We start from the raw sequence: 15200 nt of genomic DNA, 5'->3' as shown, positions 1-15200 counted from the left end.
TACATGTGAGTCGGGGGGCTCATCTCCCATTGCAATTGATGGAGCTTTGTTCAATACAAACAGCAGAGTTCAGAGTGCTGTTCAGTTCACCCTGAAAGGGAGACAGAGATACAATCCATGTGGCTAACCACAGCCACCCAATGCCATTTGAGGTGTCTGTACCTGCACTGCCACTCTGTCTCCTGTATATCCTATGTTAGATCTCCAGTCCAGGCTGTGCATATCAACTGCCTGAGAGTATTGCATTGTCCCTATCCATGGCATGGGGGTTTGAACTGGGTGATCTTTAAGGTCCTTTCCAACCCAAACCATCGTGTTATTCTAATGCCTAGTGTCTAGTTAGCCAAATTACTCCTTAGGCTGAGTTTACCATGTTGTACAGGCCTCTGTTTCTCTCTCATGGTAGCTTAAATATCTAGCATATCACATATGTATCATTAGACACTTGTGTGTAGACTTTTTGATTTAGTTGTCCCTAATCTCAGAATAAATCTTGCCCAGCATCTGTTTGCTTTATCAAGACTCAATGGAAATCATTGAAAAGCAAAGCTGAAGAACTGTTTTGTTCTTTAAAAAGAAAATTGTTGTGCATCAGCCTGTAACATCATGAACCACGGCGCTTTAAAATTAATCTCACCAGTGCTAAACTTTCATTCCCATGAAATGTTCAGCTTGACTCAATTTGCAAGAGAATAAAATCTATTAAAGGGTGACAAGTAGCAAATAAAGGTTCACTCTTCTGATGCTGAATCTTTTTTTTTCCTGCAGATTTTTTTAATGATTTGGATGCATTGATGGGACCTATCACCTTGCACAGCAGTATGGAGCATTTAGTTCAGTACACTCAGCAAGGACTTCACTGGGTGCGGAATAGTGCTCACTTGTCATAATGACTGCTTGCCATTCACATGGACAGTATACCTTTCATGGATAACTCAGTTATTCTGGACACTGTGCTACAGAAATAGTCAGCCACAGCATTGATCCAAACAAAGGTGAATATTTCTTCAATACTGAGCAAAATTTTTCTGACTGTAGACATGTATGTGTGCAGCAGTACAATATACAGTGATGTCTCTTCAGAATGAATTGTTTGTTCTACATCACTCTCAAAACATTTCCATACACTAGAAATACTATAAAGAACTGATCTTGATGCACAAAACATACCCTTTCTATTCTTGTACTAAAAAACTCAAAAACCAAAATCTCACGGGTTGATTGAGCCGAGTGCAATAAGCACAGATCCCTATTCAGGAAAGCTCAGAACAGATTCTTAACTTTAAGCTGGTACTGAAATCCTGATGACTTCAGCAGAGCTTAAGCACATACACAAGGGCTCTCCTGAACTGGAATGAATGAGGGCAAATTATAGACATGGAGAACTTTTACTGCGAGCATGGGCACGTCACAGAAGTTTCAGTATTAATGTGCCATCTCCCTGTTACTTCTCCACTGGAGCACAGAGAGGAGTTGTGTAGCCCCATTAAGTCAGACAAAGATGGCATTCCTTCATGTGCAATAAGTTTCAACAAATTGCATGCGTTTCTTTATCTCCTGTCTTTTTAAGTAACTTTATCTCTCGTTCAGTTCCTCACCAACAGTACAACCTACGGTATCAAGCAAAAGGCCTGAAAACAGATATGCTGATAGCAAGAACTTAAAAGAGACAGTGGAAAATTGCATTTTGTTACTGACAGTAAATAGATAATGAAAAAATATGGCAAACAGCAATCCACTTAGGAAAGAAAATGTGTTAATTTCAGCTGCACACACACAGAGACAGATATTTATAACAGTTGTTGGCTTTCCATGGGAAGGCTCCATCCTGCAGATTTTGACTTTCATATCTTTTTCATCTAGCAGAAGCTTGCAGCATTTTCTTCCAAGCTGTATGGGAGCATTACATGCAATTTCCTTTATCTGGGAAGCTGAGTTTGCTGCTCATCAGGCTAAGAACTGTTTCCTATCATAATCCTCTCACTCTCCATGCATAATCCTCAACTAGGCTTTAACGCTTCTTGATTTATGGGATGTTTTCAGTTCTTGTTGACAGGCTGTGTTTTTCATGCCAGAAGAATTAATCCCACAATAATTGGAGTTTAATTTGGGTCAGCTGAGGTCAAGGCCAGTTCATATCAACTGTGCTTGCATTCAGTGCATTTTTGTTCATTTTAAGTGATTTTTGCATATTTAGGGATGTTTTTCTGTATTGGAAATATAATTTTTTTGCAATCAGATTTGCAGCCTTTACTCCAATCATCAGTTCCAGTGACTTCCAATGGACTGTTCTTGTCTGAGTCACTAGTTAGACCCTTTCATTATTGTTTTCTGATCTCATTTACATACATATTAAGGAAATTTGAGTACAAAAGACACTTTCAATAGAAGATACAGGTAGAAGTAGCTACTGATATAAATGGTTGATTAAATGGTCCTTGCTGCCTTTTTTTTCTTCCCTCATTTTTGAAGAGCTGCATTCTGAAGAAAGGTACCAAACAATGCAGTATGATTTCTCAGTAAAATGTCTTCGGTAGCACAGGTTGTATGTAAAGATGGGCTGGTGAGCACCCTGAGCCCCACATAGCTGTGATTTTGGCAAGGCTCCTTAGCATAACTCCAGCTATTGCTCAGGCTCAGAGCCTTCACTGTGTTCTTTGGAGCAGCTCAGCAGGGTAGCTACCAAGGAGCTGCTCAGCCCCAAGACATCCTGGGACGATATTTATGTGCCCATCAGTGCTCAGATACTTCCCCCACAAGAGAAGTCCTGAGCTCAGCTGTGGTCACCTCTTAGCATGGACTTGAGTGTTAGAGGGTGGCTGGCTCTAAGAGTGAACACATACATGCCTTTAAATGACAAAATACACAACCTCTGAGTCCTCCTGTCACTCTTAACCTTGGCTGTTACCCATCCCAGAAGGAACACAGTTTGTTTTGTCACAAGTATTGTGGAGAACTTGATCGGTGCCTTTCTGTTTATCACTTGCCTAATCTCCAGCTGTGGAAGTCTGTCAGGATATACTAGACTAGTAGCAACAGATTCTGTCAGCTGCTTCAATACCATATGAAGGTACTGTGGAATTTCCCCTCAGATCAGGAAAGTGAAATTCCAGTTAGATTAGCTTTTGTTTTCTTTGACGGTGCCTATGATGTTTATCTTCAGATAAGTTTGAGGTTTTGGGAGCCCTTTCTGCTATTTAATGTTGAGAAATTTTAGAAGTGACATATATTACTTGCCTTAAATGGAGTTTAGTTTTCTTGCACATGTGGCATTTGAGTTTCAAATATGGAACTTTGAAGCATGTTTATTTTACTAAGATCGGGATATTTTTATTAATCATGATGAACTCTTTATATGTATATAATATGTCAAGAAACTTCAAAGAAATGCAAGAATTAATGCTGTTCTGTTGTAACATTTCCAAGTATTAAGGATTCTTGCAGATGATTGTTCTTTCCTGTATGTTGTTCTCATATTGAATTATTTTGGCTGAATACTCATTGTTTCCATGGAAAAACACACTGGTTTTTAGCGTTTGTGCGGGCATCATCTGTGTTGTCTGATGAGAATGCTGAGCCTTAATTTCTAGTGGTTCAACAGGATGAATGGATTAGAGGGTTTGGCTTTCTCTCCATAGGGTTTCTTGCAGCTATACTATTTTGGTGAGGTTATTTAGAATACTCTTCTGTTCAGGCTATTTGCCTGAGGGCTGTGGCTGATTAGATGACTGAATGTGGCACAGTGACAACACTTCATTTGATCTTCTTAGGGCCTGGTCTGAAAAAGTGCATGTGACTTTCAGGTCTGGTCCAGTTAAGCATATGCTCCACCTTAAGAACCTGAATAATATTAGGCTCTTCACACTGAGACACTCAGTGTGTTCTGGATAGGACCAGAGGAGACTGTCTTTCTTTGGGGCTCCATGAAAAACAATGACTCATTTTAGTCTGTTGTGAAAGTCCGGGAATGTGCAGGTTCTTTGTGCCATAGCAATGTCCAGGTTCATTTTGAGAAAGTAAGAAGTCATCCCGTACAAATCCAGAAGAATCACAGAATCACAGAATATGCCGAGTTGGAAGGGACCCATAAGGATCATCGAGTCCAACTCTTGGCCCAGCACAGGACATCCCAAGAATCACACCATGTGTCTGAGAGCGTTGTCCAAACGCTTCTTGAACTCTGTCAGGCTTGGTGCTGTAACCACTTCCCTGGGGAGCCTGTTCCAGTGCCCAACCACCCTCTGGGTGAAAAACCTTTCCCTGATAAGTAACCTAAACGTCCCCTGACTCAGCTTCATGCCGTTCCCTGGAGTCCTGTCACTGGTCACAAGAGTGAAGAGATCGATACCTGTGCCTCAAAGTCCCTTCATGAGGATGTTGAAGACCACAATGAGGTCTCCCCTCAGTCTCCGCTTTTCCAGATCATGCCTGGAAGGAGAAATTTGCTTACAGAGGCTTCTGAAGCAGTAAGGGTTGGTAAAGAAATGGGACGGATTCAAAGGAATTAGGTATTGCAGATGGATGTGACAAATGCAGAACAGCCTATAGGATCTTCACAGAGAGCAAGATCATACAGACTCCTTGGCCTTAATCCTTTACAGTATTCCATCATGGCATGAGTGACAGGTAAGAACAAAGCATATGCAGAGGTTCAGTTGTGGCCAAAAGTCAGACATGTCCTCCCAGTCACATGACAGGATACCCAAAACTCTTGTTTGCCTATTTCTTTTGTCCAAATACCACGGGGCTCCAAAGGAAGAGAATATAGTGAACAGAGGACCATAGGTAAAGGAGATTAAGAAGATCAAGCCCTAAGTGTAGATACACATATGTATATACTGTAAATCTAAATAGTCATAAAAGTCACTCGGCATGAAGGATATGACTAGTGCCTACCATTGATCATCAAGTACTCATCACTGAGCAGCCATATCACCTCAGAAGTGCAGTAGCTGTTGTCAAAATAATTTGTGTAGCTAATTAATTTATACGAAATGCACCTTTGGGACTGTGCCATAGTATCTCTTTTGTAATACAATTGTTCAACCATTTTTCATGGCTACTGATTCAAATCTACATCACTGAAATGTCAGGATATCTTTTCTTCCCTAGATGAGAACATATACTTAGACCTGGCTAATCTGTACTTAGTTTATCTACCCAAGAGACTTTAGCAGTCACCAGCCTTAATGCATGTTCAGTATATACTATTCATTGACTTAGTAGTAGTTTTTAATCCAAATGAAATTGGAATTTGCAAAATGACTTGGATTAATGGCATCTGCCTAAGAGATCCTGCAGATGTGACATTAAATGATTCATGATTTTAGGCAGGAAAGGTTGAATTTTATGTAAATAACAGTGGATGAATTCCTTGATCTTTTTACTAGACGATTTTTTAAAATTAAAAGATTGTCAAAGCAATATGTTTTTTTAACTCTCCTAAATTTTCTGGTGGGTCATGGGTTCATAGTAAAAGCTATATTAAGAACATCTCCTTCTGCAATATGCCTTGCCTTTACATAATCCTCTTAATGCTTAACATGTCAGAAAGAAATGTTTCTTTTTCAGAGCGATAGCAACATTTCCCTCCCCCATTCAGGGAGAATCCTCAAACTGAAGAATAAAATCTCCTGGCACAGTAGAAATACAAACAATGCTTGAAGAATATGGAGTTGTTAATGTAACAACTGAAGTTTGGCTGGTGCAGATCTAACATGCCTCTCATTTTGGTATATTTTTGTTAGCATACACATATTTGAACTCATTGTGTTTGAAACTAAGGAATTAGTCCGATTTTCATGTCTTAAAAAGGCCTGGTTGGTCTGACGAGTATCATGATTATAATTTTTACGTTAGCTTATGTACTGTGCACCAAGGGCTGGGAAGGCATGTAACCACAGAAAATTTGTCAGAATGCTTTCAGAAAAGCATTTGGATGATCTGTCTCAAAAAATACAGAACGTCTCTCAGCCAATATTGTTAGCATGAAAATTTGGCTACTTTGATGTGTCTCATATAGCTGCCATTTGCCCTCAGTAAGGCCAAGACTCCATTTCCAGCATCACTGGTGCTGTAAATTGCTCCTAAGATTAATTAACAAACTGGGAAAGTCACTTTAGGCCCTGTTTGTGCTAACCTGACTAAAGCTACATAGAGGAAAACCACTAAGATTTAGAGCATCCAGGGCTCTGTTGTTCTTTCAAAAGACTACAGTTTTCCTCAGTGAGACAGGTGGGATCCAGTTGGGGCTACTTCTTCAGTTGGGGCTATTTCTCTCCCTCCATTTGCTGTCTGGCTCTGTTGCTCTTGGCAGCCCACAAGTATGCCTGCACTTTCAGGGGTGTTTGATAATTTGGCAGTCCAAGCTACCTTTTAAATGAGGTGCTGGAGCACAGAGCAAGTAACTCACAGGTTGCGTAAAGGGCCTTGCTTTTGCCCCCCAAACCAGCAGCAAATACAGGAAGGCTCACTTGCTTTTTCAGTCTGTGAGCTTGAATCTCACACATCGTAGCTTGAAGCCCAGCCTCATCGCTGCTGCCCTTGAAGGATTCCAGAGGGTCCAAGGGAAATAACAGAATTAGGGGGAAAAGGGGGGATTTCCTCTGTCCCAAGGCACTTATTCCCTTTTTGGGAGCGAATAGTGAACAACATGGATGATAAGGCACTCAGGTCTCATGTTTCTCGTATATACTAACATGGGGATACTTAACACTTATCTGCCTCATAGGGCTTTATGAAAATTAATTAATGTTTGCAAATCACTTTGTATCCTCAGAAGGAAAGTGCTGTAGAAGAGCTATGGAAAAAACTGCTAAGTACAGTGGATGAATTTTGCCCCTGAGTCCAGAGCTACAAGACCCTCAAAATCCTTAAATACGGTGTAAGCTCTTGATATAAGCACCAGAGAGAATAAAACTTTTGCTTAGTGCTGAGGGGAGTCACAGCCTAGGTGAAATTGCCATTCCCATAGTATCTATAACTATGATCCTGGTAGAGAGCAAGAATTACAAGCATACATAAGGAGACAAACAGCATAGGTTTGCCAAGTGTTGCATGGCCATCGAAGAATTTCACATCTTTTTATGGCTTTCAGCCACTTTGTATTTCTGCGGAAGAAATTTGTACAAAGTGTGTTTCTCATAACAGCTTCAGAAGTGTTCAAATATTTGTTATTCCAAATCCAGCTTCAAATAACTTCAAATCAATGGAAATTTTCTCTTAGAACGATGCACTGCAGAGAGAACTAGTTGCTTAACAAAACATTAAAAAAAAAGTCTCTCGTAAGAAAATATGTGTCTGATGCACATTGTGAGTAACTGAACTGGGAAGTCAGAGATGCACTGGGAGCATAATATGGTAGTTACCTTCCCAAATCACACCATTGTTAGCCAGCATCCCCAAGTCAAACTCTCAGCTTTTTTCTGACACATTACAAGTAGAAGTCATCAATAAAGCACTTCACCAAGGATTGAACACCAGTCAAATCAACAAAATGTTTCTATTGTGGTTCATGTTATTCAGTCAATACTAACAAGTCCTTCCTTGGCACTAAATACCTTTGCTCCTCCACTTGGCATTCTTAGATATGGAATTCTCACCCTATCAACAGACATCAAAGGAAACACTTCCGGCAGGAACTAGTTAGACATAGGTGATATTTACCAAAGGACAAGCCCTTCTTATTCTTTTTCTCACTTCCATTTTGGAATATATTTCTATTGAAAAAGGGTATTTTCATTTGCAGTTTAGAATTATCATAGAATCATAGAAGGGTTTGGGTTGAAAGGCACCTAGTTCCAACCGCCCTGCCATGGACAGGGACACCATCCACTGGACCAGGCTGTTCAAAGCTCCATCCAACCTGGCCTTCAACACTTCCCATATATGTGGCATCCACAACTTCTCTGGGCAACCTGTTCCAGTGCCTCACCATCCTCATTGTGAAAATTTCTTCCTTAGATCTAATCTAACTCTAACCTCTTTCAGTTGAACACTGTTGCCCCTTGTCCTGTCACTACAGGCTCTGGTAAAAAATCTTTCTGCACCTTTCTTATAAACTCCCTTTTTGTATGAAAAGGTCACGGTAAGATCTCCCCAGAATCTGCTCTTCTCCAGGCTGAACAACCCCAGCTCTCTCAGCCTGTCTTTGTAGGAGAAGTGCTCCAGCCCTCTGACCATCTTCATGGCCTCCTCTGGACCTGCTCCAACAGGTCCATGTCTTTCCTGTACTGAGTATGCAGATCTGGACTCAGTACTCCAGGTAGGGGTCTCATGACAGCAGAGTAGAGGGGGAGAGTCACTTCCCTCAACCTGCTGGTCATGCTTTTTTGGCTTTGTGGGCTGCAAGTGCACATTGCTGGCTCCTGTTCAGCCTCTCACCCACTAGCATCCGCCAGTACTTCTCAGCAGGGCTGCTCTCAATCAGAACATCCTTAATCTGTATTGATATTGGGACTTGGACTAACACAGATGTGGCACCTTCTACTTGGCCTTGTTGGACTTCATAAGGGTCACATGGGTCCTTTCCTCAAGTCTGTCTAGGTCCCTCTGGATGTCAAGGTCCCTTTGGGGACTGTCCTGCAGTTCTAGACATTTTCTTCCTCAACTCCATCTCCCAGCCTGGGCTTGTGACACGCAGGACAAGGTAGAGTTGAAATTAGTCACAGGGAAAAGGTGAAAGTCAGTGCAGAGCTACTCCAAGCACCTCAGGACTTTTCTGCTTTCTTCTCATTCCCACCCTACCTGTGGGAGTGGCACCCACCTCATCCCATTATTCCTAGCAAGAGAATTCAGTTCCCTCTTGAGGAAGAGACAGTGGGTGCTGATGACTTCATGCACAATTTCTGACAGCTCTTCTCCTCTGCATGGAAAGGCAGCAGATGGGAGAGAGCATTAATCTGGGGAATGTGTTGGTGACTCAAATACCTTGTGTGAAACAGAAGTGCAGCTGGAGCGGTTCCAGCAGCATCACCAGGCCCAACACCTTGGCCTGACACTGTGTTACTGATCTGCTTCAGTAAGCATTGCCACTTTATGGCCCTGCTGTAGAATGAGCAGGAGCTGGTGGTCACACCTGTGCAATGACCTTTTTTAGGCTCTTAAGGACACAACAGCCTTGTTAAATAGGAAGAGAGGGTGAAATGGGAGAGGAAAAAAGGTCCTGATTTAAACACAGAAGTTGGGATTTGCCTCGTCTTGTACAGAAGGTCTGAAATAAGCACAATGAATCACACCCTAGAAATGCTTGTTTCTGTCTACTGGCTACAAAGGGAATTTAGGTGATGAGTTCAGATATAGAGGTGCCATAAATCCCACCCCAGGTTTACAGTCACACCTGTTGCTGACAAGAGTGCATGATGAAATTGGTAAATATCGTAGGATGCGCTGAGGCAGGATGGTGCTGAGATCATGTTGGGAGAGAGCAGATATGCAGGAAAATAGGTATGGAGTAAATATAGTTCCTTCTGAGCTATTTCAAGCATACATTTTAGACTTGGACCATCTCTTGACCACTCTGTAATTCACTGGGCCTAAATCCAAAGTAGTTCCTTGAGAACTGATTGAGCATCTTTCTTCTACTAAGATTACTGAAATATCAAGGAAATATATTTTACATTTTACTAAACACTTGCAGGCACTTTTCCCAGATGCTGCCTGGAAGTAGAGCTGGCTTCCTTTAAAGAAGGAGAAACAGTTTCTCTGTAGGTGATGAAAGAGATGAGATTGGCTGTGAGCCCACGAGGCCAATATTACTCTTTTTTATGGAAATTCAGCGTCATTTTTCAATTCACTATGTGAAAATGACAATTTTATCCATGATGAACAGCCTATAGGCTACACAGGAACACCTAAAGCTTGTGGCCTGCCTGCAGACCAGCAGTCCTCTACCAGCTCCTAGTGCTGGCTTCCCTTGGTGTCAGTGGAGGCAGAAAGAGCAGTGGTACGTTGAGAGCTTCAGAGCAGCCAGGTCAGGGTGTGCTTGCAGTACCATTGGTAGGCTGTCTCTTCCCATGGATGGCAACAGAAGGGGCAGGAACCAAAGCAGAGGAGCCAAAGCAGAGAAGCCAGGCAGTGTGAGAACTGCCCAAGGCTAATCCCTGGTCCTCCTGTGCAGGGACAATGCCCCGTGCTGACCATGGCAAATGGAGACAATAACAAGTATAACAAATCATGGCTGCACGCACACTTACTGCCTTTAGCAACTCCCTGCCTTCATAGGCATGTTATTTACGGAAACCTGGACTGCAGTGGTGCCTGCTGACCAGTGCCATGTTGCAGTAGTCCTACAGAGTCCTACAGAGACTCTCTTCCATGGAGCTGCCACAATGCAGAAGCCAAAACCAAACAATGCTGAGGGTGGGTGAGGGAAACAAATAGGTGGAGAAGACAGTACAGAGTCAGCAAAATAACAGGATGCTTAAATTTGTCACTACTTCTCCGGCCAGTTGCAACAGTCACAGAGACCCCTGCCAATTTCCCATGCTGCACGTAGCACCAGTGGCTGAAGAGGCAGTGTGGCAATCCCAGTGTGGGATCCAGCCACTGACCATCCTCCTGACAGGCGCACTGGCAGTGCAGACAGTGCCTGGGGAGATGTTGGTGCATTGCAACTCTTCCCTATCTCCCCTTTTCACACAGTGAACTCCTGTGTGACTGTCCCTGGCCAGATGAGGTACACAGAGACCAGTTTATGACTAGAATTACTTTTGTAACGAACCACAGAGATTCATTTCCATATTTCATTTACAGCAACAAACGCCAGCAGGTTTTTTGTAAAATTATTCGAGTTGGGATGGCTTTGTTTGCAGCTCATAAAATATCACTCATGTTTCTCTCTGAGGATGTGCTACCTGAGACCTCCCCCACTCTGCTACAGCAGTTTTTCTCTTTCTGCTGACCATAATCCCACAATAGGTCCCCATACAGCAGGCAATATTGTTTACACAGGTTAATAAACAGAGTATTCTGTACAGTAATTTATGCTGTAAAGTATGTACATATATCACAGTAGCAGTCACCAATGCTTTAAACTGCCTTATTTATTAGATCAGTTAGCATTTCCCCCCTTGCTCCAGAATACTTTAAATTATTTTTATCTTTTGCATTAGGTATTTTTTTAGTTGCTGCAGTTTGACCCAATTATTGTCAAAAAAAAAAAGTCTTTACAGTAAATAAATACCTAAAATTTAAGTAGAAATAGCATATTCACTGTCCATCCAACTAATAAAGCTCTGATTATGATTACAAATAAATGTGGTATACTCTTATGTGTGTAACATAGTATATGCCAGAAATCATATTCCACTTGTGATCAATACAAACAAGAGCTTTAGTAACTTCCACCTATTTCATTCTTCCATTGTGAGACAAAAACATAATAAACTACTTAATGTAAAATGTTCCCCGTGAGAGCCCTGGTCTTATTCCTCCCTCAGGCAAAACTCACATTGGCTTCAGTGGGAGCTTTACCTAAGTAAAAGTACAACATAGGGACATTACAAAAATAAATATATCACATATAAACAGTACTTGTGCTTTGTAGTCATTCCTTTCCTCTTTAGTAAGAAACATAAGGTAGATGCTACAACTGTAATGCTCCTCTCACTCCTTCCCTTTTGCTGTACAAGTAAAAAATTGAGATTCAGAACCAATTGTATTTGTTCCATTCACTCAAGCAAAATACAAATCTTTCAGGGATCAGTTCCAAGTCAAACTAGAAGATACAAAAAAAATTTTCATTTGTTTGTTTTCATGTTAAATTATGTGACACAATTAAACAGATTAATGCATACAAAGGCAATGAAATTAATAATGACTTGTTTTACCGTTTGGAGATTTTGCTATGTCCGCAGTTCATATAAAACTCATGTAGCACAGTTTCTGGGATGGTGAAAAATCCTACTGTAATGTAACAGAATGAGCCTTAAGGATTTGTAAGAATAAGCACTTTTATATTAAAAAGCAAATATTAATTCATCAGTAATATTACTTTTTTAATGTGACAATAAATCATGAATTCAACATCCTTCTGTCTCAATTATGCCTCATCTGTCTCTTTCTTAAACCTTTTTCTGAGGGAAATAATTGCCTGGTTTTCTGTTGCAGCTTTTGGTTCCTATTGCAGTCGCCTTTGCTCCTGCCTAAATCACCTACCTTTATCCACACTTCCTTCATGGGTGAGCTCATTTGCAACCTTTCTACAAGGAAGGAGGAAAGGCTCAGTCACCAAAGCAGATCTCATTAGCAGGGTACCAGATTTAACTGGGGTGTCTGGCAGAACCAAAGATGTGGAAAGAGGCCGCTCTCTGGGGAAAGGAGAGCAGAGTCACTACTACATTCTAATGAGGCACAGGATGAGCACATCACCAATCCAAACTTTTCTTTATGCAGATGTAGGAGACAAGCCCCTGTACCTAAAGGCCACTGACATTTCTAAGTAGTGCCAAGACAGCCACAATCTCAGCAGTTGCAGAGCAGCAGTTCACAATGTATAGGCCACCATTATGATAAATCCATGAGAAATACAAGTACCAAGTCACTCTCCAGCCTGCCTTCCCCTATCCTCACACACACATGCACATTGTTCACCAACTATTTCCCAATTCCTATAGCTTCCTCCCACATAGGATTGCCATCTCTTAGAAGTACTTATTCCGTACTTACACCAAAACTTGAATGCTGCTGTTTTAACATGACCATTTTAGCATCTTGTGGATCTTTTCTACTTGATCAATACCTGGGGAGTCAGTGCTGAACATTTTCCCTCTTCTTACTGGGGAAGGCCTGTTTTCCCAAGCAGCATCTGACAGCTGGGGCAGGTACTGCCTGAACATCTCAGGTGCAGGCCAGAAGAAATGACCTTCCCAAACAATGTTCCGCACTTTCATGACTCACCCCCATACACAAACCTGTGCCTTTAATGGACTGTGACCATCACATGTTCAAGCACACAAATGGAAAGATTTTGCTACTGAGGGTGGGGAATGTATTTCAGGAACAAGTTCAGTCTTATGACATGCTGTGATTCATGATGGGCTGACACATGGCATCGCTGCCCCAAATCACTGCCAGGCTACTTCCGTTAGGACAGGAAAACAGGCAAAGAACAGTCTCCCCAGGCACTGCCATCATGCGAAGATGGAGAGAGGCTGAGGAACAGACATGCAGTGGCTGAGGAGCTGACATACCAGGCACGAGGAATACAATTGCCCATAGCTGTGTTTTACAAGACCACTGAGGTTCAGAGTGAGTCCACTGCTATCTCCCACACCAATGCTGGTTCAGTCCTACACACCATACACAGCTCCATTAACTTCTGCTAGTTAATGGAGCTTTAGCACTGCCTCTGTCCCGGAACACCTCAGGAGTTTGATGGCAATCCTGCAAAATATTCATGCAGAATTTTACTTCCTGACTTGTTCCTCTTAAACTTCCTCTTCTCAGTGTAATTCAAGGTCAGGAAGAAAATCAGGCACCGCTGAGCTAAAGACCTGGAGGGCCCATTATGATGATCTAGTCTTACTTTCCAGGAAAACACAAGCCATAACATTTCATCAAGGGATTCCTTTATGAAAGGCTAATAACTTGATGAAGAGAAGCCTAACCTTTTATTAAGGCACCCAATCTTGATTTAAAGACACAGAGCAATGAAGAATTTACCACAGCTCTTTGACTGCTATTTGCTAAAAATTCTGCCCCAGGGCTTCACTTTGAATGGTATCAAGCCAACTGCAAAGTCAAACAGAAAAAAACCTCAAAATCTGAAGATGGAATATGTGTACTGAAAGAAAGGGGAAAAAATAGAGGGAAACTTTGCATTTTAGGGGAGTTTCTGCTGCTAATTTGAGGAAAGTATGCATAGGCTGTAGTATTTGCTATTCTGAAACAGAATAGGCTGTGATCTTGTTCACTAGACATGCAAGCCCACAAGACAAAACACAAAAGGAAACATTGGAACAAGTCCTGCTGAAATGCAGACCCTGTTGTTGTCCTTCACTTCATTTGCGTCAGGCTCACATTCATAATAATGTGAGTCTTATATTTTCTTTGATTTAAGAATAGGAACCACCAGCATGTCTGGATGTTCCATAAGATTAAAGCCAGGCTACCCAACTGCCTGGATAGAGATTATTAGCTTGAAATCTGTCCTATAAAGAATTACTGATCAGTAGAGATGTACTGTTACAGTGTCTCCCAAGACCATTTATGCAACTTCTGACAGTGTGAATTTGTACTGATTTGATATTCTGTAGTCATTTTTCAAAAACCAGTATTACAAATCAGCTATAAGAAGCTAAGGTTACATATGTTGAGAACTGTGACTTGAGAGTACGGTATATATGCCTATACCTAGTTTAAAATAATGGGGAACACAGTCCTATAGATACAGATCTTTCTTTTTCCTTTTTTTTCCTGCTCCCCAGAAAAAAAATTTCTTAGTCCCACAGTGCTATGGACAGCTTATGATTTGCAAATCCCTCCAGGTAAAGCAGAGAGAATGGACACTAAGCACAATGAGTATATCTGTTTTGTAAAGCCATTGGGGAAAAGGTACCCATCTTTGACAGATTTCCTTGAGAGATATACCCAGCCCTTTCACTGCTGCCCTCTCACGGAGTACTAAGAGTAAGCTTTTGCAGCTTTGCTAGTTAAAGCATTTAGGCATTGTAACAAGATACATCATTTCAGGTGCCTGGCCCCAAATGTTGTGTCAGGCCCCAGGCCACCCTATGTACTATGTGGAGGGATTGAATGAACCTTGTGTATGCCTTGAATGAACCTTCACTTGAGGGAAGAGCTCCTGGATCCAGGCACTAGTCCCTACGCAGAGCAGTAATTTCCAGTCCCTTCTAAATCACCAAGCACCTGATACAGGGCCCCAGACAAGACTTCCACTCTGCCAGATTAGGCAAAGTACACTCCTACAAGTATTCTTCAGGGTACGGAGCAAATCCTTTAGGAAACAGGGGAGCCAGAAGGCAATAGTTCCATGATTTTTTGGTTTTCTGTCTATCTGCTTGGTTTTTTTCAGGTCAATATAGTGGGTTACCTGTCACAGCCTGAAAGCAAGCCTTTCTTAAACTAAATAGGCCCTCTCTCAGGAAGAGACCCTACTCCAAGCTGAACATTGTGGCCACGTACTTAATACTGGTGTTTGAAAAATGACTAAAGAAAATCAAACTTCCAAAACAGGCTCC

At 41.7% G+C, this 15200-nt stretch overlaps 1 protein-coding gene and 1 long non-coding RNA gene across 5 annotated transcripts in view; one reads left to right on the top strand and one right to left on the bottom strand.

Moving 5' to 3' along the window:
- The window catches only part of AFF3 (ALF transcription elongation factor 3), a 339352-nt gene extending 327324 nt beyond the window's left edge, over positions 1–12028 (top strand). For all 4 annotated transcript variants that reach the window (XM_064646295.1, XM_064646294.1, XM_064646293.1 and 1 more), the window contains one exon: positions 769–12028. Coding sequence is in view for 3 of the 4 variants with exons in the window: in XM_064646294.1 (XP_064502364.1) it covers positions 769–890 (122 nt within the window). In the remaining variant the exon portion in view is untranslated. The remainder of the gene's footprint in view (positions 1–768) is intronic.
- The window catches only part of LOC135410043 (uncharacterized), a 44849-nt gene that overhangs the window by 15856 nt on the left and 13793 nt on the right, over positions 1–15200 (bottom strand). The window lies entirely within an intron of this gene.

The sequence above is a fragment of the Pseudopipra pipra genome, chromosome 2 (genome assembly GCF_036250125.1).
Source record: "Pseudopipra pipra isolate bDixPip1 chromosome 2, bDixPip1.hap1, whole genome shotgun sequence".
Taxonomy (NCBI): Eukaryota; Metazoa; Chordata; class Aves; order Passeriformes; family Pipridae; genus Pseudopipra; species Pseudopipra pipra.
The sequence above is the reverse complement of the archived record's forward strand: the minus strand, read 5'-3'. Positions and strand labels throughout refer to the sequence as shown.